Below are 23,968 nucleotides of genomic sequence, written 5' to 3' on the forward strand. Positions count from 1 at the left end.
TTACAAACAAAAAAGAAAAAAAATTATAAAACATCTGTGGATCTATTCTTTCTCCAATCATTTTGAAACTGATGGGTAACACTATCCGACTGGCCTAGGTTCCCTAGGATTCCTGCACAAAGAAGAGCATGGTACTACTTAGGCAGAGGCGACTTCCCCTCACTCACCATCTTCCAGGCATAGCTGACATTGTAGGCCTCCTTCCCAGTTTCTCTCAGCTTGTTTATGTGCCAGGATAGGGATGAATTCACAGGCACTGCGATAATCTGGCTGCCCAGAGGGAGGCTGCATTGGCAAACAGAATGAAGTATTTCAGGTAAAAGATAAAATGAAGCACTTAATTAAAGGCTGGGAAGAAGCTGTGAGTCAATGGCGACCGCCTGATTCGGAAAAGCAATGAAGCGCATCGCTTTTGAAAGAGATAATGGGGGACTTTTCAATTTTGCAAAAGCTTTATGTCAGCTCTGCCTTAAAAAGCATTCCTTACTCCCTACCCCTATCCCTCCACCCCTACTTCTAATTCTTTCCAGAAACTAAGTTGTCTCAAATCACTCAGTTATTACTTGACAACCGAGGAACATAAAGACCCGTTTCTCTATAGGTTACCATCTGCCAGAATAATGTATCAAGGTTGGAAAACATCCAATCTGTTCTTTATTTCAAGAGGAAACGTTGTATATGACTGTGCTGTTGATATGGAATGAACACTGTTTTACCAAGCGATTTTTTGGCATGCTGTGGAGCTGGTCCTCTTAACTTTTTATTTTGCCAACATTTTTCAATTTGCTATAGCGGGAGTATTTTTTTAAATGAGATAATATATATCTGATTTTACAATTGAAGGCAATGTACACATAAAATTTGATTTATAAGACATTTCCCCCAAATAATAGTTCTAAGAGACCTCACCTGTTACTCAAAGTAAACATATTTTTGGCTACTATTCTTAAGGAATAAATTAGTGCATATACTTTTGATAATGTTACACTAATTTACATCCTTGTTTTATATCCTATAATCAACACTCATCTTGACCTCAAAGGATCCTAACTATTCTCAGGGAAAAACATAATACTACGACCCTCACTTTTTCCTTACCTTAAGATATTTTGCCGAACCAACTCAAATTTGGGGATATTTTCATAATGAATGATGTCAGTATGAAGAGGGGGTTCTGATAGTAAATATGGCCTGGTAAGAGATGGGTGCATAAGTGTATATCCTGAAATACAAAAAACAAAAATATAGGCTGTGGGAAATATGTTGCAGGAAATACTGAATCTAATACACATGCCTATCATTGGTTGAAATGCAGAATACTCTGGGATGGCTGCCCAATACTTAACTTCTCAGTATGTAACTCACCAGTCCAATAAAAACTGAACTTGTTTTATGTGTTCTTACATAAAATTCTTGAAGTGCAGAAAGATGTCTTAGATTATCAAACATCTGCGTAATCAAGAATATTCAGGATGTAGTGGTCATTTGGTCTTTGGTTTATAAAATGTTCAGATCTGTCACATAAACCTTAATGCTAGTAAATCTAAAGGTAACCATATAGATACACACACACACACACACAAAATCCAAAGGATCATAGTCTATGTGTCATTCTATCCTCAAGTCTAAGTTCCTAATGTTATAAATGACGGTTAACTACCCCTGAACACAACACAGAAACACATGCGTAATTTTTAGATTCATTCTGTCATCTTTATGCTGGTCTACAGCAATTAGTAGCCCTAGTCAACAGTGTTTCCTTATAAATATTATCATTTTCTACTTTGTTAGTATCAGAATATCTACAGGTTAGTTTTTTTCAGGTTATTAAAGAAACTACTCGTTCCCATGATGAATTTTTAGCAGATTACCTTTGTCGTCTATGAGAAAAGTATAGGAAGCCAAAGAATCTTGGTAATACGTCACGTCTTCAAGGATGTAAGCCAGGTTAACGTCCACACCTACAATTCCCAGAAGTAGGTTTCCAAAATAACAGGGTTTACTCACAGTCATTATCAAACCTATGGGTTAAAACAAAAAACAAAATCCAAAGGATGGCAGGGAAGGACAAAGGCTGGAAATGTGGTCTACTAAGTTGGGAAGGCTAGTATCAGCCATCTCAATTTCGCTTGGAAGAAAAGCTTCCTGTGGGATCCAGGAACCCACCACTGCCTTTGCAGACAGCATTAAGTGAGCGAGAGTGTGAGGGAAATAGAGTCTTTTGGGAGTCCAGATAGCTCAGTTAATTTAAATTGAGGCAACCTGTACATTTCCCATTGTTTTTCACCTAAAAGGACATGACATTCCAGATCAGTGCAAAACATCCGCAGCACGTAATACATTATTCTACTTCCTACAATAGGGAAAATTCAGCTGAACTTGAAAGATCGCTGGCCAAGGTATCTAAAAATCGGGGTTCTAGCCCAGCTGTGCCCCTTATGTATCATACCTATGACATTGGGCATAACTTCTCTGAGCCTTAATTTTCACATCTGTTTAAAGGACACTCTAGTAAGTGCGATACTGATTTCTAGAGGTTCTTAGCTAAAAAGAGATTATGGATAAAGGAAAGTTTATAAGGTACGATGTCATTAATGTATCCTATCCCAAAACAGGAAGGTGGAGAGAAAAAACTTGGAAAGGCACAGAATCTTATTATCTGATCACTTATTAACTCTGAGTAGCTAAAGGAGACACTAAGTTTCCAAAGGAATGTATTTCCTGTCACTTGGGCCAGGAATTTATAAACTTGTGTGTAAAGAGACAGATAGTAAATATTTAAGGTTTTGTGGGCCATGTAGTCTCTGTTGCACATACTTTTTTCTTTCTTTCTTTTTAAAACAAAGCTTAAGAAAGATGAAAACCATTCTTAGCTCACAGGCCATACAAAAAACCATAGGATACTTAAGGGAAGGGAAAAGCAAAAGGGAGGAAAACGGCCATAAGGAGAGAACGTGAACAGGGGTGAAGAGGGAGACAATGTGAGGCCCTGAGCATCAGGACACCTGGGCTTTCCTCCTCGTTTTGCTACTGAGTTGGGTTAAGTTGTGCCACTTCTCTGAATGACTCTCTTTCACGTGTCAGATGGAGAGCTGAGACAAAATGATCTTTAGGACCCCTAATAATTCTACAATCCTACGGCTCTAAATAAAACTCAAAATAAAATGATGGAGAGTTTCTCTCCATCGTGCTCTTGTATTTTCCTGTGCTTGATGGCACATTCATGTCTTAGAGGCATATCAGAAAGCCGTTCTTTGATAATATAAACACGCAGGCAAGGAATATGGATACTCTTTAAAAGATTTCTACAAAAAATGGGCTACTACACAGAGAATTGTGCATGATGTCCACTCAGAGTATTATCGAGTGGCTGTGATTGCCAAAGCTAATTAAACGCATCACAGGGTAGAAGGAAGTGGAGACAACAGTACAAAACTGAAAAGTTATGCCCAGTTACAAGGTAAGTAAGGTCTGGGGATGTCATATACAGCATGGAGACTGGAATTAACAATAATACTGCATTGTATATGTGAAAGTTGCTAGGAGAGACCTTAAAAGTTCTCATCACAAGAAAAAGATTGTACGTATGTGAGGTGATGGATGTTAATTAAGCTTATTGATCTTGCTTTCTCTTATCAGACTGAACCTTCTGCTTGTGGAGGGTGGGATGTGTCACTGCCTGACACAATGCTTGGCTGGCACTTAATAATATTGGCTAAATGCATAAAAGGTCACTGGCATTTAAGACTTGACATTTATTTCCCTACACACACACAAAATAACCTTATTTACCAGCGGGAGTTTCTATGCTATACACATCTGTGGGCTCTGTCAGACAGAGGAAGGATAAAAAAGTTGGTGTATAGCAGCAACTACCATATTTCTTCTTTCTAGAAAGAAACTACCTAATTTCTAGCAAAAAACACTTGCTATGTGCTTGTTACTTATTATACCTGAGTTTTCTCTGAATATCTGAATCTGTGAGGGTACGTAGGTAATGGAACATGGAAATAAAAATCTTATATGGTGACAGTGTCTGTCTAGCCGGTACTTAGCTGCTGTTTCAATCTTTTCTGTCAAGGAAGAAGAGGGGGAAAGATGTGAGACAATGAGAAGGGAAAGAAAAAGATTGTCCTTTTACTGAGCACATACTGTAGGCAAGACATTATTCTACATGCTTTACATATACTTAATGTTCCCAGCTGCCTTGAGGGAAATATTATTTTTCCCATTTTATACACCAAGAAATTTAATAACGTGAAGGTTAAACATGTTACCCAACATTGTATTATGGGTAACTTGTGATATTAGAATGATGATGATGGTAATAATAGTAATAAGAACAAAAGTAAAATAATATAGCAAAACAAAACAAAAAATAAACAAGAGCAATAATTGTTATTGAGAGGTATGCCAGGCACTAATAAATCTTATAATCCTAATAACCTGAAGGATTACACGAAAGATAGTTTTACCCTTTCAACAGATGACCAAATGGAATTAATGAGATGAAATAATTACCGAGGACAACTGAAGTGTCAGAGATTTGAAATCCTCTGTTATGCCACGCCTGTATTTGTTTGTGCCATGTTGCCTTGTTTTTGAGGTTACATCCTAAGCACTTCTAAACTTTATTTATCACCTATGCAAAGTTCCTCTTTAGTTCCAATTCACTAATTTTTGGATACTGGGGAATCCTCACAAAGCCTCCTCCGTAGATAGAACCATTACGTTGACTGAGGCTAGGGCAGTGAGGAAGAAATAGGGCTGGGGATTTCTGCTCTAGAACATAGTACTACCAGACCCATGGCAGTGGGCTATGCAACCCTTGGACCAGAGAAAGACATGTCCACTACTTTGTCTGCCCAGAACCTCTAATGCTCATTGTGCATGTATTTAACAACAGTTAAAAATTACTCTCTTGGTGGACTCATGCCTACTCCTTTTACCCTTCTTTTTACAGTAGGAGGTTTTTCCCCAACTCACCATCTCCCATCTCATCAGAGAAGGGGAGGCTAAAGACAGCTTCATCAATCATCCGGTTGGGAAGGTTGGTATAGAACCTGCCAACTGTAGTCTCCAGGTTACTCAGCTGGTTCAGCACCATCATGCTGCCCTTCACCACAGGCAAAGCTATCCGGTCCAGCACACCATACTTCCCTGAGTTCTGTTCAGCCAAATCTCTCAGAAAAGCCAGCTCTTTCAAACCAGTCACCCCGTCTGAAATGGAAAGCCAAGGGAAGTCAATGTAAAGCAAAATGGTCTCTATCCATATAATAACCTTGCCATTTAGATTTAATAAATGGCATGGATGAAGTCTTGTGATAAGTCTGCCAAATGATGATCCCTCTGCAAAAGGGGTCTTCGCAGAGACAGTCTGGACTCAGGACACAGATACCAGTTCTGGTTAAGGAACAAAGCCTGAGGCATGGTCTTCCTTAAGTCAAGAAGGCAAAGGGATCCTTCGAGACGCAATGATGAAAAACACATAAAGGAACCCCATTCGGCAAGGATGTGTTCTCCCCTAAAAGTTTAATTATAACATTTAAATTATTTTCCTGCATTTAATATTTGAAAGCAAGTCATGATTAACACGTCTGCGTTTAATTTAAATTAGTAGATAAAGTTGTAAGAGTTTTAAAGGACAGAGGTTTACCATTTGATTTCTTACCTCTTTGCTTGTTAAACACTTGTCAAAGTCTCAAGCAACTAAATGAAAGAATTATGAATTGCATTTAGTGTTGCCTCCAAATCCTCTGACTTTAAGCTCATTTTAATTACAAATGTTTTCATGCTTGATATTGTTAGGATAATACTGTATTTGATTTATTGAATGTATATTTTTTACGTTTAGAGGGTTTTAAAACTTTGTAAAAGCTTTAGTCATACTGGGATGTATTGTTCTACAACATCTGTAATCTATAGCACAAAAATAAATTTAATAAAGCCTTTTTAAATTTTTGGTTTGCTATTGTTGGAACACAGTCAAAAGGATTAGTAACTGATCCCATATGGGTACCACTGTAAACAAATTCAAATGATTTCAATCACTACTGAGATTCTACCAATGAGTTTTAAAAAGGCTTTGCCTCAAGTTCTTGAACTATTTAGTCGTTAAAAAAAAATCTGAAAAGTTTGTGGTTCACCTACCTTATATGACTCTATCATTTCTAAGTAGGGAACGCATACACTTCTAGCCTTGGAAGCCCATTTCTAAAGTCATGGCAGGATGTAATGGATGCAATTTATTTCTTAACACATTGTACTTAAATACCTTGGATTTTACTATGCTCATGCAATGCAAAAGGAAAGTCAGAACCAGATTAATGTTCCCTTTGCTCAACAGAGTTGAAATGGGGGAGGGGGATGTGTGCATGGCACACTCCAGAGGAAAAGACAAAACACAACGCATGATTGATCTCTGATCTTACATGCTCGAGAAACTCAAGTTCACAGAGGTGAATGATAAAAGGAAACAACCCAAGGTAATAAGTACATTTCCTTTCTTTGTCATGTACTACTTGTAAAATGTAAAAATAAAGTAATAAGCAGGAACTAGGCAAAGAAGAACAGTGTTGGACGGAAAGTTATCAAAGATTGGGTTTTTACTGGGGAATATTGAGGAACAGTATGTTTTTCCAGGACCCATCAGCTCCAAGTCAAGTAGTTGTCCTTCCATCTAGTTGTGGAGGGCGCAGCTCAGCTCCAAGTCCAGTTGCCATTTTCAATCTTTAGTTGCAGGGGGCGCAGCTCACCATCCCATGTGGGAATTGGACCGGCAACCTTCTTGTTAAGAACTCGTACTCTAACCAACTGAGCTATCGTGCCACCCCTCTGGCAGCTCAGCGGTAACTCGCTGTCTTTAATCTAATTGTGGAAGGCGCAGCTCACTGGCCCATGTGGGAATTGAACCGGTGACCCTGTTGTTAAGAGCTCGTGCTCTAATCAACTGAGCCTTCCGGCTGCCCCAAAGATCAGGTATTTTATGTCACAGCATCATGAAATGTTATGCAGGGTTGGCAATAGGGTCCATAGGGTTATGGTAAGACTTATGGTAAGAATGCTGGATAGTTCTGTCATCAACATGGTCATGCTGGAAACTACATTTCCCAGAATCCTCTTTCCTTTACGCTTCCAGGTTAAAGGTAGCCAAAAATGACGTGTTTTGAGGTTTCAGAGGCAAAGTGAGAAATGGTGAAATACAGACACAGAGGGACCAAAATGTTCCAGTGTGTCCTACTCTTCTCTGATCTGCATTCATTTCCCTTTCACAGGTGCTGGTTTTTTCATGAAGGGCAATCCCAGGCCCAATCCAGATGTTTCACTGAGAGCTCACAGGATAGCAGCCATGAAGATCCAACAACCTCCCATAGACTTCTACACGAGACCTCCTAAGTGGTCTTTAATGTTCCTAGCTTCCAGACATCCCTGCCAGCTCCAACTTGTTCACCCACACCAGAGCTGGTACTACACTTAGAGTTGTCAACTCCTCTTTTTGAATCTCGATTGTTCCAGTTTTCCCCACAATTATGTACATTCTAATTCTGATAATAAATTCATTATGTCAACATTCTCATAGCGGTCTTTCCTATTTGAAGCCTTATTGATAGAGTAAGGAAATATGGCAACCCTAGTGATTAATGCTGAGATAGCATTTGGAGAGAGCATAGTAACCAGAGGTTTTAAAGAATGGAATTTTCAGAAGCACAGCAAGGTATATAAGATACTCTGGTGGGAAGATTTAGGACCAGTGAAGAGATGGATGATAGCAAGGAAGCTTCTTTACTCAGCAGCATCTACATTAGCAGGCCTTCAAATCTAATGAAAAAGAAGTGATCACTTCATTTTATGTTTCCTTACTCCTGTACTATTGCATTTAACTCATATGTCTTGACTGTCTTTCTCAGTGAGTTATAAACTTCCTGATGACAGGGACTTCGTATAATATAGAACCTTAGTATATTGTAGGCTCAACAAATTTTATTTTCCTCCCTCCTTCCATTTCTCTTTCCTTCCTCTTAAGAGTGAAAGAAGCTAAACCTTACGAAAAAAGAGCAACTGGCACCAGAGATAACACTGAAAAGTATGTGTCCCAGACAGAAACAGGCCATCCCTGTCCAACTTGTTTGTGCCCAGTGCTCAGAATACAAAGAAAACTAAGGAATTACTCATGTCTGAGAAGCTCACATTCTTGTGGAAAGTGGAGGGAGAGGAGGAAAGAACAATACATATATGAGCAGATCACTTCAATGTAATGGGCAACATGCTTTACAGCAACGATCATAATATTCTGGGAGACATGGAATACTGAACAGAAAGCAGACCCTGAACCAGAGTGGAAGAGAAATACCTTTGATTCTGAACTGTACTAACAAAGGAAATCACACAAAATTTCATTTACTCCTTCAGTTGGCATGAAGGACATGTTATTTATCAGGTCCTATGTTAGGACCTTTAAATACATCATATCCTGTTTATTACCATAGCAACCCTATGGAAATTTTATTATTTTCATTTAACAGATGAAACAGAGGCATAAAGAGATTAAGGAACCTGCCACAAACCACATGGATAATAAATGGAGACTGGAACTTGGAATCTCTAGACCACACACTTAGTGTTCTTCCATGTATAGTCCACAAAACATCTGGAAAAGAATCACACTGGCCAGAAACAAGATGGTGGAGTAGATAAACACTGTGGTTGTCTCCTCCCAGACCACATCAAAAGTACAGCTAAACTACAGAACAACCATCACTGAGAACAGCTTGAAATCTAGCTGAAGTCCTAGATTTCTATACAGAATCTATACAGTCCTAGAATCTATACAGAAGTCCTATAACTAAGAACACACAGAAGAAGCCACATGGAGATTGGTAGGAGGAGCAAAGGTGCTGAATGGTCTATTTCTATACCTTCATGTGGCATTTAAAAATTGGGGGGTGTATCTTTGCTGCAGAGGTCTCCGCCTCACATCAGGTTCCCCAGTTTCTAGTCTTGGGGAAGAGAAGTCCCTGCAACTTCTGGCTGTGAAAACCAGAGGAAATTGTGGTTGAGACAGAGGGTTAGTGGAGTCCCAGGCATTCCTCTTATTAAAGGACCCAGGCATGGACTTACTCACAAATTGACTCACTTGCTCTGAGTTCAGTGCTGGGGCAACAGCTCGAAAGGTGACAGGGACTTACAAGGAGGAACTGAATTGTCTGGCTCCAGGTTGAGGGCTGGAGGGGCAGCTTTCTCTCAGACAGAGTGCTCACAGAAGCCACTGTTCCTTTGTTGAGCCCTCCTCCTTCCCAGCATGCAGACTTAGGTGGGCATCATATCTGAGTCTTCATCAACCTGGCTAACACCATTCACTGCACCCTGGTGATTTCCTGAGACCCTCCTCCACCCAACTTGTGGGCCCACCCAAGCTGCTTCCAGTGGCTTTTCCACATACATGGACTGTCTTGGCTCAGGCTGTGGACTTTCCTAAACTCTCTCAAAGGTTCACAAACCCCAAACAAGCAGCATCTGGCCTCAGCATGCCCTGTACCTCTTCTTAAGCAGACCCAAGCCTGGCACTAGTAGCAGCTGACCTCGGTTTGCAGCTTAGCCTTTCCCAGGCACCTCCAAGCCCAGCACAAGTGGCAAACATTTGAAGATCACTTCGTAGCTCATACCAACTAGCCCTGGGAAGGGCACAAGCAGTGGCTAACCTTGGCTTGGACCAGAGCCCCACCCAAGGGGCCCCAGCACCAACACATCCAGGGCACATCAGACCACAGCAGAGCACCATCCAACCACCTCCACAAATGACACACCCAAAGGGCAGACTTGGCAGGCACCAGAGGGCAACTAAAGTGAATCCTGCTCTGTAGAGTCAGTCTCTGCATAACAACTCCTCCACTGTAGGCATGGTCAGTTCTCACAGCCATTCAGCCAAAGGGTCAATCTCTCCCTCTGACAGGCCAATAGCAATCAAGGCCCAACTACAACAGGAGGGTGCATACAACCCACACAAGGGACACTCCTGGAGTATCTGGCTCAGGTGAGCTGGGAGACTGTTCTACTGGGGCCCATAGGACTCTATATAAGGCCACTCTATCAAATTGGGAGACACAGCAGCTCTACCTAATACATAGAAACAAACATAGGAGGGTAGCCAAAATGAGGAGACAAAGAGAAATATCCCAAATAAAAAAACAGAACAAAACTCCAGGAAAAGGAATAAACAAAATGGAGACAAGCAATCTACCAGATGCAGAGTTCAAAACATTGGTTATAAGGATGCTCAGTTATCTCAGTGAAAACTTTAACAAAAGGATAGGAAACATAAAAACGGAGACATAAAACATAAAAAAGAACCAGTCAGAAATGAAGAATATAATAACAGAAATGAAAAATACATTAGAGGGAACCAAAATAGACTAGATGAATCAGAGGCTCGAATCAGTGATTGGAAGATAAGGTAGCAGCAAACACCAAATCAGAACAGCAAAAAGAATCCAAAGAAATGAAGAAGGGTTTAAGGGGCCTTTGGGACAACATCAAGTGTACCAACATTTGCATCATTGGAGTATCAGAAGGAGAAGATAGAAAGCAAGGAATTGAAAACTTATTTGAAGAAATAATAACAGATAACTTCCCTAACCTGGTAAATGAAATAGGCATACAAGCCCAGGAAGTGCAGGAATCCCGAACAAGATGAACACAAAGAGGCTCAAGAAACATCATAATAAAAATGCCAAGGGGTTAAAGAAAAAGAGAGAATCTTAAAAGCAGCATGAGAAAAGCAGTTACCTACAAGGGAGCGCCCATAAGACTATCAGCTGATTTTTCAACAGAAACTTTGCAGGCCAGAAGGGATTGGCAGAAATATTAAAAGTGATGAAAATCAACGGCCTATAACCAAGATTACTCTACCTTGCAAGGCTATCATTTAAAACTGAAGGAGAAATAAAGACCTTCCCAGACAAAAAAAAAACACTAAAGGAGTTCATCACCACCAAACCAGTATTAAGAAATGTTAAAGGGATTTCTTTAAGAAAAAGAAGTAAATCAAAAGATTAAAAAATATGAATAATAAAATGACAAGTACATATCTATCAACAATTACTTTAAATATAAATGGATTAAATAGTCCAATCAAGATATAGGATGTCTAAATGGCTAAGAAACAAGACCTTTCTATATGCTGCCTATTAGAGACTCACTTCAGATTGAAAGACACACAGACTGAAAGTAAAGGAATGGAAAAAGATCGTTCATGAAAATAGAAACAAACAAACAAACAAATCTGGAGTAGCTATACTTATACCAGACAAAATAGACTTTAAAACAAAGGCTATAACGAGACAAAGGACCCAGAAATTCCACTTCTGGGTATTTATTGGAAGAAATCCAAAACACTCATTTGAAAAGACACATGCATCCATATGTTCATTGTAGCATTATTCATAATAGCCAAGATATGGAAGAAACCTAAGTGTCCATTAATAGATGAATAGATAAAGAAGTTGTACATACATGCAATGGAAGTTGTAGATATATTACTATAAAAGATACTAACATATCTTTTATAGATAAAGAAGTTGTACATATATTACTCAGCCATAAAAAAGAACGAAATCTTGCCATCTGAAACAACGATGTACCTAGAGAGTATTACACTAAATGAAATAAGACAGAGAAATACCAATGCCATATGATTTCACTTGTATGTTGAATCTAAAAAACAAAACAAATAAACAAATAAAACAGAAGCAAACTCATAGGTACAAAGAACATTATCATGGTTGCCTGAGGGGCGGGGTGTTGGGGAGATAGGTGAAAAAGGGGAAGGGATTAAAAAGTAGAAATTGGTAGTTACAAAATAGTCATGGGGATGTAAAGTAGAGCATAGGGAATACAGTCAATAATATTATCATAACTATGTACGCTGTCAGGTGGGTATTAGATTTATCGGAGTTATTACTTTGTAAACGATATGAATGTCTAATCACTATGTTGTACACTGAAACTAATATGACACTGTATGTCAATTGTAAATGAAAAATTAAAAAAAAAAATGATACCGGCTAGAACAAAGATTCCTGGACCTCGCCCAAAAAGGTCTGAATAAAAATCTGAGGGCACTGCTTGGAAGTCTACATTTAAAAAAATAATCTCCAAGTAATCCTTAGCACATTAAAATATGAGAACCATTGTCCTTAAAGGCACGTGGTTCTACATGGCAATCTGGAAATGGACAGAAGAAATAAAAGGCCACAGGTGGGAAGGGCTGCCGGATCAAGACATGGCTGGCTTCTTAAAAACAAGAAAATATAGCCACCTTGAGTAGAAGGCAAAGGGCCTGAAGGAGAAGATGGTTTGGGAAAAGAGCAATGCATTCACAGGTGCGGAGACAAGACTTAGCAGAGAGGCCAGGACACTGAGCTGTCGTTAGACTGGAGGACAGGTTGGAAAGCAGGAGGAAAAATATTGAGTATTTCCTCAGATTTGTCAATTTACTAAACACTGTCATATAGTGTCTCATTGTACAGCAACAAAATCAACCTTAATGAGTACCCTGGAAGTGCCACGTACTGTCTTCGGTGTTTAGTATAAATTAGAGCTAATCTTCACAATAACCCTGTCATGTAGATAAAATTAGGTTGGTGCAAAAGTAATTGCAGTTTTTGCAATTATTTTTAACCTTTTAAACCGCAATTATTTTTGCACCAAACTAATACTTATCTCCACTATACAGCTAAGGAAGTTGAGGTGGAGAAAGTAACAGAAGAGGCCTCAGGTGGTGATTCTGCCAGGAAGTCTGGTATTCACAGTCTTGGTTATACCGAAGAATCTAGCTCAGCAGCTTAGCTTCCTACAGCTTAAATCAATGAGATAACTTAGATAACCTCTATGCAGTATTAAAATCCAAGAATAGGAAGAAGAACTGAAAACAATGGAGTCATGCAGAATTATCTGCAAAACCACATAACTGGAGAAGGTTGAGAAATGAGCAGTTGGCTGGAAAGAGAGATGAAGAGAAAGGGACATCCTAACACATGCCCTGAATACCAACATTAGGCAGAGAAAGATAGGTTTGGGAAGTAAGCTGCTTAGTTGCCCCTCTTATACTCTTCATCAAAGCACACGGTTATGGTTCTTTTTTATTTTTTATTTTTGAAAGCAGCACGCACTTGAAACTTTCATCAGAAAGAAGAACCTCGAAACACTACCTACCATTCATGAGGGCGTAGGTGAGAATCATTACGGAGTTGTTCAGAAAGCTATTTTCTTCATTGATGACACGGAGAGTTGCCTTTTTATCTTCTTCTGAAGAGTCCTTTGATGTAATGCCAGCTGACAGGTAAATTATGACCATGTCTGTATCTAAACAAAAACATACAAATTGTTACATTGGATTCTGGCTAAAGGCAACAGTTCAGTTTCTTTTTCATTTCCCCTGGACTTTCCCGCCTCAAGGACCTGCCTGGCCCACTGTTCCTACTCTCACATTTGATGCTGAGGCTTTCATCTCCCTGCCTCTGCTTCTCTTCCATCCTGCTCCTTATGGGCATGGAGGCCTCATTTACCCAGTGGCAGGTAAAGAGATGTTCCTAATAAATTTACCAGGGAAAAGGAGATTTTCTTTAGGCACCCACAGTCGAGTTAATTTAGCCATCACAAATAGAAATCTCTTCTGCCTTTGGAAATGGAGAATTCAGAACCTGATTTAATCTTTTCCTCAGTGACTCAGAGTCTTCACCAAGAACATACATTTTGGAGGGACTAGGCTTTAAAAATGGTGGTTCTTCCAGAGGTTCTTGAGACATATACGATTATTTTCCCCGATACTAAGTAGCTCCAGAGACATTTTTAAAACTCACCAGTGTAGAAGAGCAATAGAATGAGGACACAGGAGCCAGGCTGCCTGTGTTCAACTCCCAGCTCTGACCCTTACAAGCCGTGTCTGGGTGATTCAGGCAGATTTCTTAGCCTTTTTATACCTGTTTCCTTGTCCATAACATGGGGATAATGATAGTACTTACTTCATAGGGTTGCTGTGGGGACTAACAGGTTAATTTAAGTAAAGAACGCAAGCAAAGGGTGATGGCAAATACAGGGTAAAAGAGAAAAGAAAGAAACCACAACTCATACAAATACAAAACAAGTACAAAACTCTCATACTAGTGGTGAAGTAGCACCTACCAGTAAAACTGATCCCAACTAGGGCTAATTTAATGGGCAGAGTAATAGTCATTCGAGCTCAGGGTAAAGAACTCCTTTCAGGTGGATTTACTCCAAAACGAAAGTGGGGGGTTTCACTGCACTAGAAACATAGACGCAGAGGCTATATGACAGTACTAACCGAGGGATGGAAGAAAGAGAGCTGGATTTTTCATTATTTTATTAATCTGAGATTCTTTGATTCAACATATCATATATATGTGTAAGACTTCCTGCACACAAGTTTATCTTTTTATTGAGAAATACATATTTATACAATGTTATATGCTTCTTTCTTCAGGTCCTGACTGTCACTTAATTGAGGTCGCCTTGTAGTTACTGTGGCAGGCAGTCTCTAGGCTGGTACCCCAACGATCCTACCTCCTGATATTTGCATCCTTGAACAGTAGTCTCCATTTGAGTGTGGGCGGGATTTAATGACTAGCTTCTGGTGAACAGAATGCAACAGAGGTGATGGGATGTCAAAAGACAGGTTAGGTTACAAAAAGATGGTGGCTTCCACCTTTGGCGCTCTCTCATTCCCAGGGAAGCCAGATAACATGTTGCGAGCTGTCCAACGGACAGGTAAGGAATGGAGGCCCTCAGAATCACGTCCCGATAACACCCATGGGAGCGAACTTGGGAATGAATCCTTCCTAAGTTGACCTCGGAGATGACAGCAGCCTTGGGAAACAGTTTGACTGCAACCTCATGAGACACATTTAGCCAGAGGCACCCAGCTATGCTGTGCCCAGACTCCTGACCTATAGAAACTGGGATAATAAATGTTTATTATTATACTGTAAGTCACTGAGTGTTAGAGTAATTTGTTACCCAGCAAGAGATCATGAATGCAGTTACCCTTTTAAAAATTATCCTCACAATGATGAGGATACAATGCTTGACGTTCCTTCAGTTTGTAAATTTCCATTTATAGTTAGTTTATGTTGTATCAATATTGTAGACAACTGAACTGAGCTTAATAAAATCTGACTCAAAGAAGTATGTGCAAAATTGCTCTCTTATTAACTACCAAGATTTAGTATACAAGCAAGTCTTAAAGCCAATTTTAATGCTTGAATAATTCTCTAATAAACACTAACTACAAATTTATATCGCACTATTTATTTATCAGAACATCAGGAAGTAAATGTTGATGAAAAACAAAAAAATCCATTATCTTAGGAATATCCCTGTCTTAAACTAGATGGCAATATTTTTCCAATGTTGTAAATACACATCTGCAAGTTATCATTTTAGGAGCCTAACCATCTCACTTGAAGCTTCAGACTGGAAAAAATATACAAATATTGCTTGACTCCCTAGTGGAGGGAATACAGATAGAACATGAGGCTGATCTAAAGTCTGAGACAAACCATTGCCCAATAGCAGAGGTACCAGCTGTGACAAATTCTTGGACACACCTGTAAGACTGACCTAAAAGAGAACCCTTTGTGTTTCTTACTTAGCTTTATGCTTCTGGATAAAATACGCTGTCACTGAGAGCTGGTTTTAGGGCACAGGCCCGTATTTGGAAAGCCAGAAGGCCTGCAGCCTACAGGCTCCTTTAGTAGACAAATGCATTTTGTTTCCATCCCAGCAATAAGATATACGTTTTGTAAATATCCTATCTCCACCCAGCCCCTGACTCCACTCCTGTCCTATCCTCAAGCAAAATTATTTTTCTATTCTTGGATTACCTGACCTGCCAAATTTGGTGTGATTTATTTATTTACGTATTAGGAGATTCCCTCTTTAAGGGAATGACTTGTGATTAATCATGTTAGGGATGACTAATTATAAGCACTTGGGGCACAGCAATGGCATCACATGTACCTGGAAGAAAGTGCAAGAGACTCTCCCTGTCAAGTCTCCATTTCTCAAGTCCCTGTCTAAGACCCCAGCAAATCTTGGGGTCAATATCAAAAGGGAAAGAGCAACTCAAGTTTGGGCTTTGCCCAGTGGCATTAGAGCTCCACTCCCAATCATCTTATTCCTTCTGCTATCAAGTGACGCACCAACCAGTTACAAACGCAGAACAAACAACCCAGATATACTGACGGTATCAGTTATAGATTTACCATTGGATTGAAACAGAGGCAGCTCCTGGATATAAGTTTTAGATTTTCTGATTAGTGCAAAGCGAATCAGTGCAAAGCTACAATGACTTATGACATGTAGCTTCTGTTAATATGGCTACTACTGTGGAGGCAGACACTTTACTTTCATGCACAGATTAATCCTCAAAACAATCCTGCAGTGTAGGTCTGACTCATTAGAATAACCCCACCCCACGGCCTTAAAACAGAGTAGATGCCAAATAACTGTCTGTGCAATGAACAGAAGTAGTGATGTATAGTACAAGCTCCTAGGAGGAAGATACAGACCCCTCACTGGGCTGTGGCCAAGGCTACAAATGGTCCTCAGCCACCTGGAGTTTGAGGTCAATTTAGGATGCCTGGTGTGTCTGCTGTAGGTTAGCTGGAGCTAGAAGCCTTGTAGGAAACCAAATATCGTAATAACCACAGCTATATTTAGTTAATATTTATGATGGAATCCTGGACCTTATTATCACCCCCAGTTTGCAGATGAGGAAACCAGGCCTGCAGAGATCAAATAATTTACACAAGTTCACAAGGTTAGGAAAATTTCGGAGTAGGATTTGAAACCACGTTGGTTGAAATCCAAAACCCACATACTTCACCACTATGCTACATTGCTTGAGAGCACCTCATATCTCTCCTTAATAAACTGGACAATGCTGATTCCTGAAGTATTTCTTCATGCAACACATTTGGATTCTTTCTTCTTCTAACTGCCAGGAGAAGCTGTAAAGTGGAGGCCTGTGAGCTAAACCTTAGAAACATCTTCCTTGCCATAAAAAAAAAAGACTCTTCTGAGCATTAAAAAAAAAAAGTACTACCAAAAGTTGTCCACGTCTGTGATGGTCACTCTTCTTGCCATGTTTTTGTCTGCCAATGTTAAGAAAAACAAAAAACCCAGAGGAGAAATTCTTCCCATCAAAGCAGCCTTCTGCGAACGTGCAGAGCAGGACGATTTGTAAGAGGTTTAGTGAGGTCTCTCCTCACCCTTTTAAGGCTAGAACAAATGTCAACATTTGAAAATCAAGGGATTTCACATAAAAATCCAGATTTCTGGCTTCTTTTGAAATGAAAGATTTGGCAACATAGGGCAGGAACCCCTGCCTGGCAACCGTCGGCTGCACAGAAGAGCAGCGGCCTCTGGATGGAGCATGCACTCTCTAGCTAACTACGCTCCACAACCAGTCCTCATTACCTTACCTCGGGCTTGCTTGGCTCACATTCACACTGTCTGATCACTGCCAGTCTCACATTTCTCTCCATTATTTAAATAGTGTAATAATCAAAATTGGACTTAAACTCTAAAGATCATTCGATGGTTGAAAAATCAAGGAGAAAGAACACTTTTGGTGAGGAATGCTGACAGGTAGATGGGAACTGGTAGAAGGCACCTACAGGTAAATGGCATGGGCCAACTGGCCAATTCATCTTGAACACTTGAGAGGTCAGCCTTGTCCATAGGCCTTATTGAATTGTGGGGAACTTTACACTCAGCCATACTCTAATATTAGTCTGTGAGTAGCTGGCACTTGCCAAGGCTGGTTGGCAAAATTCTAAGATGACCCCAATCACCAATGCCCTTGTAAAATCCCCTCCCCTCTTGAGTGTGAGCATGACTAGTAATTTGCTTCTAACCAATAGAATATGGCCAAGGTGATGGAGCAACTTTTCGGATCTAATTGAAATCTCTAACAAAGTCAATCACAAGGGAGAGCAGTCTGACTAAACCAAAAGGGAGAATGGGCCTGATTAGATCAGGTGAGACTTTCAAAAGAGGGTCCAAGCCTTCCCTCAAGCCAGGGGCTTGAAGAAGAGATGCCTTCCTGCTGACCTTGAAAAAGAAGCAAGTGGACATGAGTTTTACAGTTGCAAGGAAATTAATCCTGTCAACAACTGAGCTTGGAAGAGGACTCCAAACCTCACATGAGACCGTAGACCTGGCTGGCACCTGCACTGCAGCCTTGTGCAATCTTAAACAGAGAACCCAGCCAAGGTGTACCTGGACTCCTGACCCAGGAACACTGTGAGATCATAACAACAAACTGTGACACAACAATAGCCAGAAACATACAACTAATATACCATCTACCGTCATTAGTTGCATAAGTAGACTAGCTTCCTTCTTCCAAGGGCCCACCATGGGCCAGGAACTGTGCTTTGTATTTACCCATGCTGTCACAGTTTTAATGCAGACACACTGACAAGCTTGAAGATATAGTAAGTTTATCTCAATAGGATACATTCATTAAAAAAAAAACAACAACCTTACAAATAGATTTTTGAATATGAAAGGGAAAATGACACAGATTCCTGTTAGTAGTTTCGAGGCATTTGTCTTTTTTCAAATGTCCTTTCCTTTCCTTTTGCATACATCCTCATTCCAGATTTTCTTCAACACATGAAAATTAAATTAGAGTGCCTTTGTACAAGTGAAGGGCCAGGCTCATCTAAATGACAGCTGGTTAGAAGACGGAAGGATCAAGGCAAGAATGCCTGCTGCCTGTTTATGTGCACATGAGCCCAAGCAGACGTCCACTCTAAGTCTATGAGGAGGCAGGTTGACAATTAGCATCAAAAAGAATGTGGACATCCCCCTGGGAAATAAATGGGGCCATGTTCTTCATAAAGGGGCAGAAATGAGCAGTTCTGGGAGTGAAGAAATTGTGCAGACTGAGTACCTGTGCATTAGAAAAGGTGAGAAAAATATAGCAAGATCCTAGTATCAGACGACCGTTATGACAACCCAGGAAAAATTTTATCCAAGTCAATTTTTAAAAACTCCCTCTAGACACAGCCATGGGATCGATTTACCATATATTCCTATCATCATCTTTTATCTATTTGTCGGTAAGTCCTCTGCCGGAGTGCACTTACTTGCTTGGAACTTTGTGTTATTGTTTGTGCTTCGAATCAGCTGAAACGCCTTTTGAAATCCCACTGCGTGCTGGGTGGGACTGTCCAAAGACTTGACACTGCTAACGAAGGTGGACATCTTCCTTTTTGTCTCACTGGTGGCTGGAGACAGGAATATCTTATAGCACTGGTCAAGAGAGCAAGTCCTGACCGTGTCTGCCACAGTCAGCACAGAGATCTGGAGGAAAGAAAACGAAAACGTGTTAGCCGCCCACGTCCATGTATTTGTTTTTTATTTATTCCAAAAGAGCCCAAGGAGTGAGGATGCCTACAGATTCCTGACAGTTTAAAAATAAACGCCGGGAGGCATGCATGTATTAAATTTGGAAAGGATTAGCTAAGGATTGGTAAGACAGAAGGATCTCAGAATTTGGTTTTTGTTCCAAGATGAAATCAGCAGTAGGGTGCTCATATGCAACATTTAAAATATTTCATGCAGAGAAAAATATTAGCCAAGTACTAAGCACCTTGGTTTTCCAAATGGAGGTGGGGGTGAGGGGAAAGACATGGGGTGTGTGTTTTGAACAACTACATTAGTGAGGAAAACTTCAGGAGTTGGAAAAGTCACAATGATGAAGTAGAAAATGTCCACAGGCAATAGGTTATAATGAACTGTAAACGTACCTGTCTCTGAGGTGTCCTAGAGCTTAGTAAACCTCTAGTGGCCTTCCCTTCCCCCTTACCTCCCATCAGTCTTGAAAGAAAGTCCAGCCATCTTCCAACATCCAAGCCCTTGTCCTTTTGCTCCTTAGCATAACTTCCAGTGTTTATGCTAATCACAGTGATTATGCTAATCACAGCTAATGAGATGTCTTAACAGGAGGCATAAAGGAAGTGCAAGCTGGGTGGGGGTGGTTTGAAAAGATCTGGAGTCAGGGTTGGCGGCTGCTTCCTTGAATACTAGAATAAAAACTAAACTACTCTCTTTTCCTGAAGTCACTTTAAAGATGAATTTAAAAACATATATCATAAAACATACAGTGCTTTTAAAAAGACATTCAAGGAAGATCCAGTGCCATGCGGGTCACTGGGAGAATGCTTACCTTATCGTGTTCGTCAATGGCGCTGAGGATGACCTGGGCAGCATCCTTGGCGATCTGAAGCTGGGTGTCCGTGACGGAAGCCCCGTGGTCCAGGATCACTACTATGTGCTTTGACTGTGGCCGGACTGTAGAGACGTAGATAGGTCTAGAGAGGGGAAAAGAGCTCTGGAGTCAGTCCTGGTTTAAGTAAAATGCCTCAACCTAACAGAGCTGTGAACACTATAGATGGGCAGGCATATTGGTGTCTATGTTTTTCCAGGGATGCCACAAGGATGGACAGACCAGCACAGAAGGAGAAACGAGAGAGATGCATTAAACACAACACCTCAAGACAACAATGTGTGCCTGCAGAACAATGTGTGTCAACCAGGAGAAGGCTTTAAGAAGCAAATCCTTTAGAAGGCTGGCTTTCGGGGCACACTCAAAAGTCCACCCTCTCAGCTGCTCGTGATGACACTGCTCAATGTTACCTACCGTCCCGCTAAAGGAAATGGAACTGGTGGCCCCTTAAGCTGCAGAGACAGCACCAGAAGGAGGAAAGGATCAGCTCGCCAGTGCGGGGTCCTCCTGGGCAGACTTACAGTGTGGGGCTTTGCTTCAATTCAGGCGGCCTATAGTCTGTGAGCATTCTGAGCAGCTTTGAATAGCAGGTTTGGGTTCTCTCCCACAAGACAAAAGCAACTGCTAACAGGGCCCTTTTCCTTTCAGTGCTGAAGCAATTCACACAGGTCAGCCACCAAAAGGCCCCTTATCTGAGCATTTAAAACTGTGCCATCAAATTTGTCCAAGCATGTGATGGCCACTCTTCTTGCCAGGATTTTGTTTGCCAACATTAAGAAAAGGGGGAGGGGGTGGAGCTCCAAAGAAGAAATGCCTCCCAGCAAAAGCCGCCTTCTGCTAGTGTGCAGTGCAGGAAGGTTTGTGAGAAGAGGTTTAGTGAGGTCTCTATTCACAGTTTTAAAGCTGGAACAAATTAGGGGGAGCTAAAGAAAGCAAACCAGTCTCAAGAGAATGCTCTCCTTCACTGATGCCCCTAAAACACTAGATTTTTTTGTGTGAAATGTTAGGTGCTAGTTGAGTCACAAAAGCCTGGGCACAAATTAAAAAATATAGGTAAAGTACCAAAAAACCCCTCAAAATTGGGTCAAGTTTATACTAACTCTTCTCAAGCCCAAAGTTCTGCATTAATACTAGCGAACCACTAGTCGATACCTTTGAGCCAGGAGGGAAATGGGATAAAAAGAATCCAGGAACTATGGCTACAGAAATGAAAAAGGGAACAGAAAAGAAGTAAATCTAACTATCCCAACACTGACAACCATGTTAAATATTGAACTTTTCAGGTCCTCCAATCTAGGTGAATGGATTTAAAAAAAAAAAAGACACATCTTCTTTTGAACATAAATAATAAGCAGAATATGTGTTCACACTGTCCTAATAAGTTGTTAAAAATTGCTTTAACAGGATACCTAAATATAACATTTACGGTAGAGATGCATGAAACCTTCCAAGTGTAGATAAATGTTGATTTGTGACAAGGTCCTGCTTTTCTTCTGGGCTATATCCCTTACAGGTGATTCATTAAAAGCAGCATGGCCTCTAATCTCTCTTCTGAGAAGCAAATGAAAAATTAGATGGTTCCCTTATTAGATGATGTCCTTAGCCTTTCCTGAGAGATGAGCCAGACTAGAACCAAGATCATGGCTTCTGGTACCATCTCCAACACACAGGTCTTCACCAGGACATCTAGGGAGGGAACAGAAGAAACCACGCAAACGATACAAATGTCCTTCTAGGAAACGCACAGAAGTACTTCCTTGGGGAAAATCTTGGATGCAATTGAATGTGAAGATGAAGAGAAGCTAAACTGATGGTTAATTCAGACCCTGGAAAGTGAGTATCTTGCACTAGCTTCAGAAGTTCTAGCATCAAACATTTGACACTGCAAAAGGGAAATGGGGGGGTATTCAAAGGGAAAGTATCTTTGCCTAAGGGGTTCTGTAAATTGATAAGGCTTGTCATTCAAATGGTCTCACCATTACTGCTCTTCTGGCTAAGTGGTACAATCTCAAGTCATTTCATGTGTTAATGATGGATCTTTAATCCAATGTTTTCTTAACAACCTTCACACTTCCAGCAGTTGAGAATTGCATGTAAATTTCAAAACGATGGTCAAGCATATTATCACAGAAAGCAAAGGGGAGCATCACAAACTACTCTGAGACCTGCTACAAACTCCAGGGCTGCGTGCGCTTTAGAACAGGTATTACCACCTATGTCTTAAGCCCACGAGGTCTGAAGCTCAAAACAGTTTGGGTGCTTCAATCAGTTTTAATTTCTTTAATAAACATCTTGTTTTATTTAGCTTGTCAGAGAGTTGTAGAAAAGCTCTGGGTTTTATCATTTGCCCTTTGCTAGCATTTCCACCTTCACCTACGTTCAGGGGGAAATCATTACAGAACAAGTACAAGATTCTGAAAGCACAACCTAGAGGCAGAGCCATGTGTGTAAATGAGCAGTCTATATTTCATACAGATCATTCTTAATCTGTAATTAAAACTTTAGCGAGTAAGTCCACATACCTACTGCGATGCTCATAGCTGCCCTTACACCGGAACTTGTGTGCTGGGAAAACAGTGAAAATTCCTTCTTCCGAACTGAAATACTGCCACTTAATTCCAGGGTTGGATTTCAGGTTGTCTGCAAGAACTGGAGAAGGGGGGCGGAAATGAAATATAACTGCTAAATCCACAGGTGCACGCAGGCACCACTCCTCAGGCATCTGTTTTGCATAAAGTGCTTGTAGTATGAAGACGTCCTGCTAGATAGAAGGCTGTAAATTTTTTATTCAACATTTTCTTTTTCTCCCTTAAAAAATACCCCATGATAGAAAACTTAATGAATGTTTCAGTCAACTGAAGCTATTACTCGTAACATTGTATGGTGACACTATTTGTCCTGGATTATTTTTTCCAGCATGAATGCTTCATCGGCACTAATCCCGCCCCTCTGTTGAGCCAGTGTACAATTGCTGGCTTGGGGTACACTCTCTAACTTTGGAAAACAGTGACGTTTCTAGGCTAGTCCCCAGAGGGACGAGGCCTGTGACCCTGACCTTGCTTACTCCACAATGTAGGAAATAGCATAAGTGGTATTTGATAGGCCAGAAGCATAATCATTCACTAATAATTTTTGGAGTGATTCCAGCATGCCAGCACTGGGTTAGAGGCTTTCCTTTCTGTTTTCTCATTTAATCCATACAATAACCCTAGGATGAAGGTGGGATCATTATTCCCTACTTTGGAGTTGAGGAAATATGCATCGAGAGCTTTAGTGATTTGTCCAAAGCCTCATCAGTAAACAGCCCAATTGGGATTCAAGCCCGAGTCTCCTGGTTCCTGTGTTCTTCACATCACGCAGGACTGCCTCCTTTCCTGTGTGTACTGCATAGTCGCCAATGATCTGCAGCTGGAGTGACAGCCACCTCACTGTGTGCAATCCTGTCGCCAAACCTCCATGAATTCTCTTACCCTCTTTTCCCTGAATCAGAGTTCTTGCCCTTCTCTGATGTCCTTTCACTCTGTTCCACACCAACTAAGTTATGTATTACATACTTACTATGTGTAGGGTACTGCTTTACATGCTGCAAAATACACAAAGATGCCCAAAAAACAAACCCTGTTATAAAGACCAGTATACCAAAAGAATTACACA

General features: G+C 40.6%; 1 protein-coding gene across 3 annotated transcripts in view; it reads right to left on the minus strand.

Annotated features, from left to right (window-relative positions):
- The window catches only part of CACHD1 (cache domain containing 1), a 209,342-nt gene that overhangs the window by 35,967 nt on the left and 149,407 nt on the right, over window positions 1–23,968 (minus strand). For 2 of the 3 annotated variants that reach the window (XM_081057953.1, XM_081057954.1), the window contains 8 exons: window positions 22,837–22,963; window positions 20,255–20,399; window positions 19,173–19,389; window positions 13,210–13,359; window positions 4,987–5,220; window positions 1,872–2,021; window positions 1,099–1,222; window positions 168–285 (listed from right to left, as the gene is read on the minus strand). In XM_081057953.1, coding sequence (XP_080914079.1) covers window positions 168–285; window positions 1,099–1,222; window positions 1,872–2,021; window positions 4,987–5,220; window positions 13,210–13,359; window positions 19,173–19,389; window positions 20,255–20,399; window positions 22,837–22,963 — 1,265 coding nt within the window. The remainder of the gene's footprint in view (window positions 1–167; window positions 286–1,098; window positions 1,223–1,871; window positions 2,022–4,986; window positions 5,221–13,209; window positions 13,360–19,172; window positions 19,390–20,254; window positions 20,400–22,836; window positions 22,964–23,968) is intronic. The other variant, XM_081057952.1, reaches the window with a different exon arrangement.

The sequence above is a fragment of the Rhinolophus hipposideros genome (genome assembly GCF_964194185.1).
Source record: "Rhinolophus hipposideros genome assembly, chromosome: 8".
NCBI lineage: Eukaryota > Metazoa > Chordata > Mammalia > Chiroptera > Rhinolophidae > Rhinolophus > Rhinolophus hipposideros.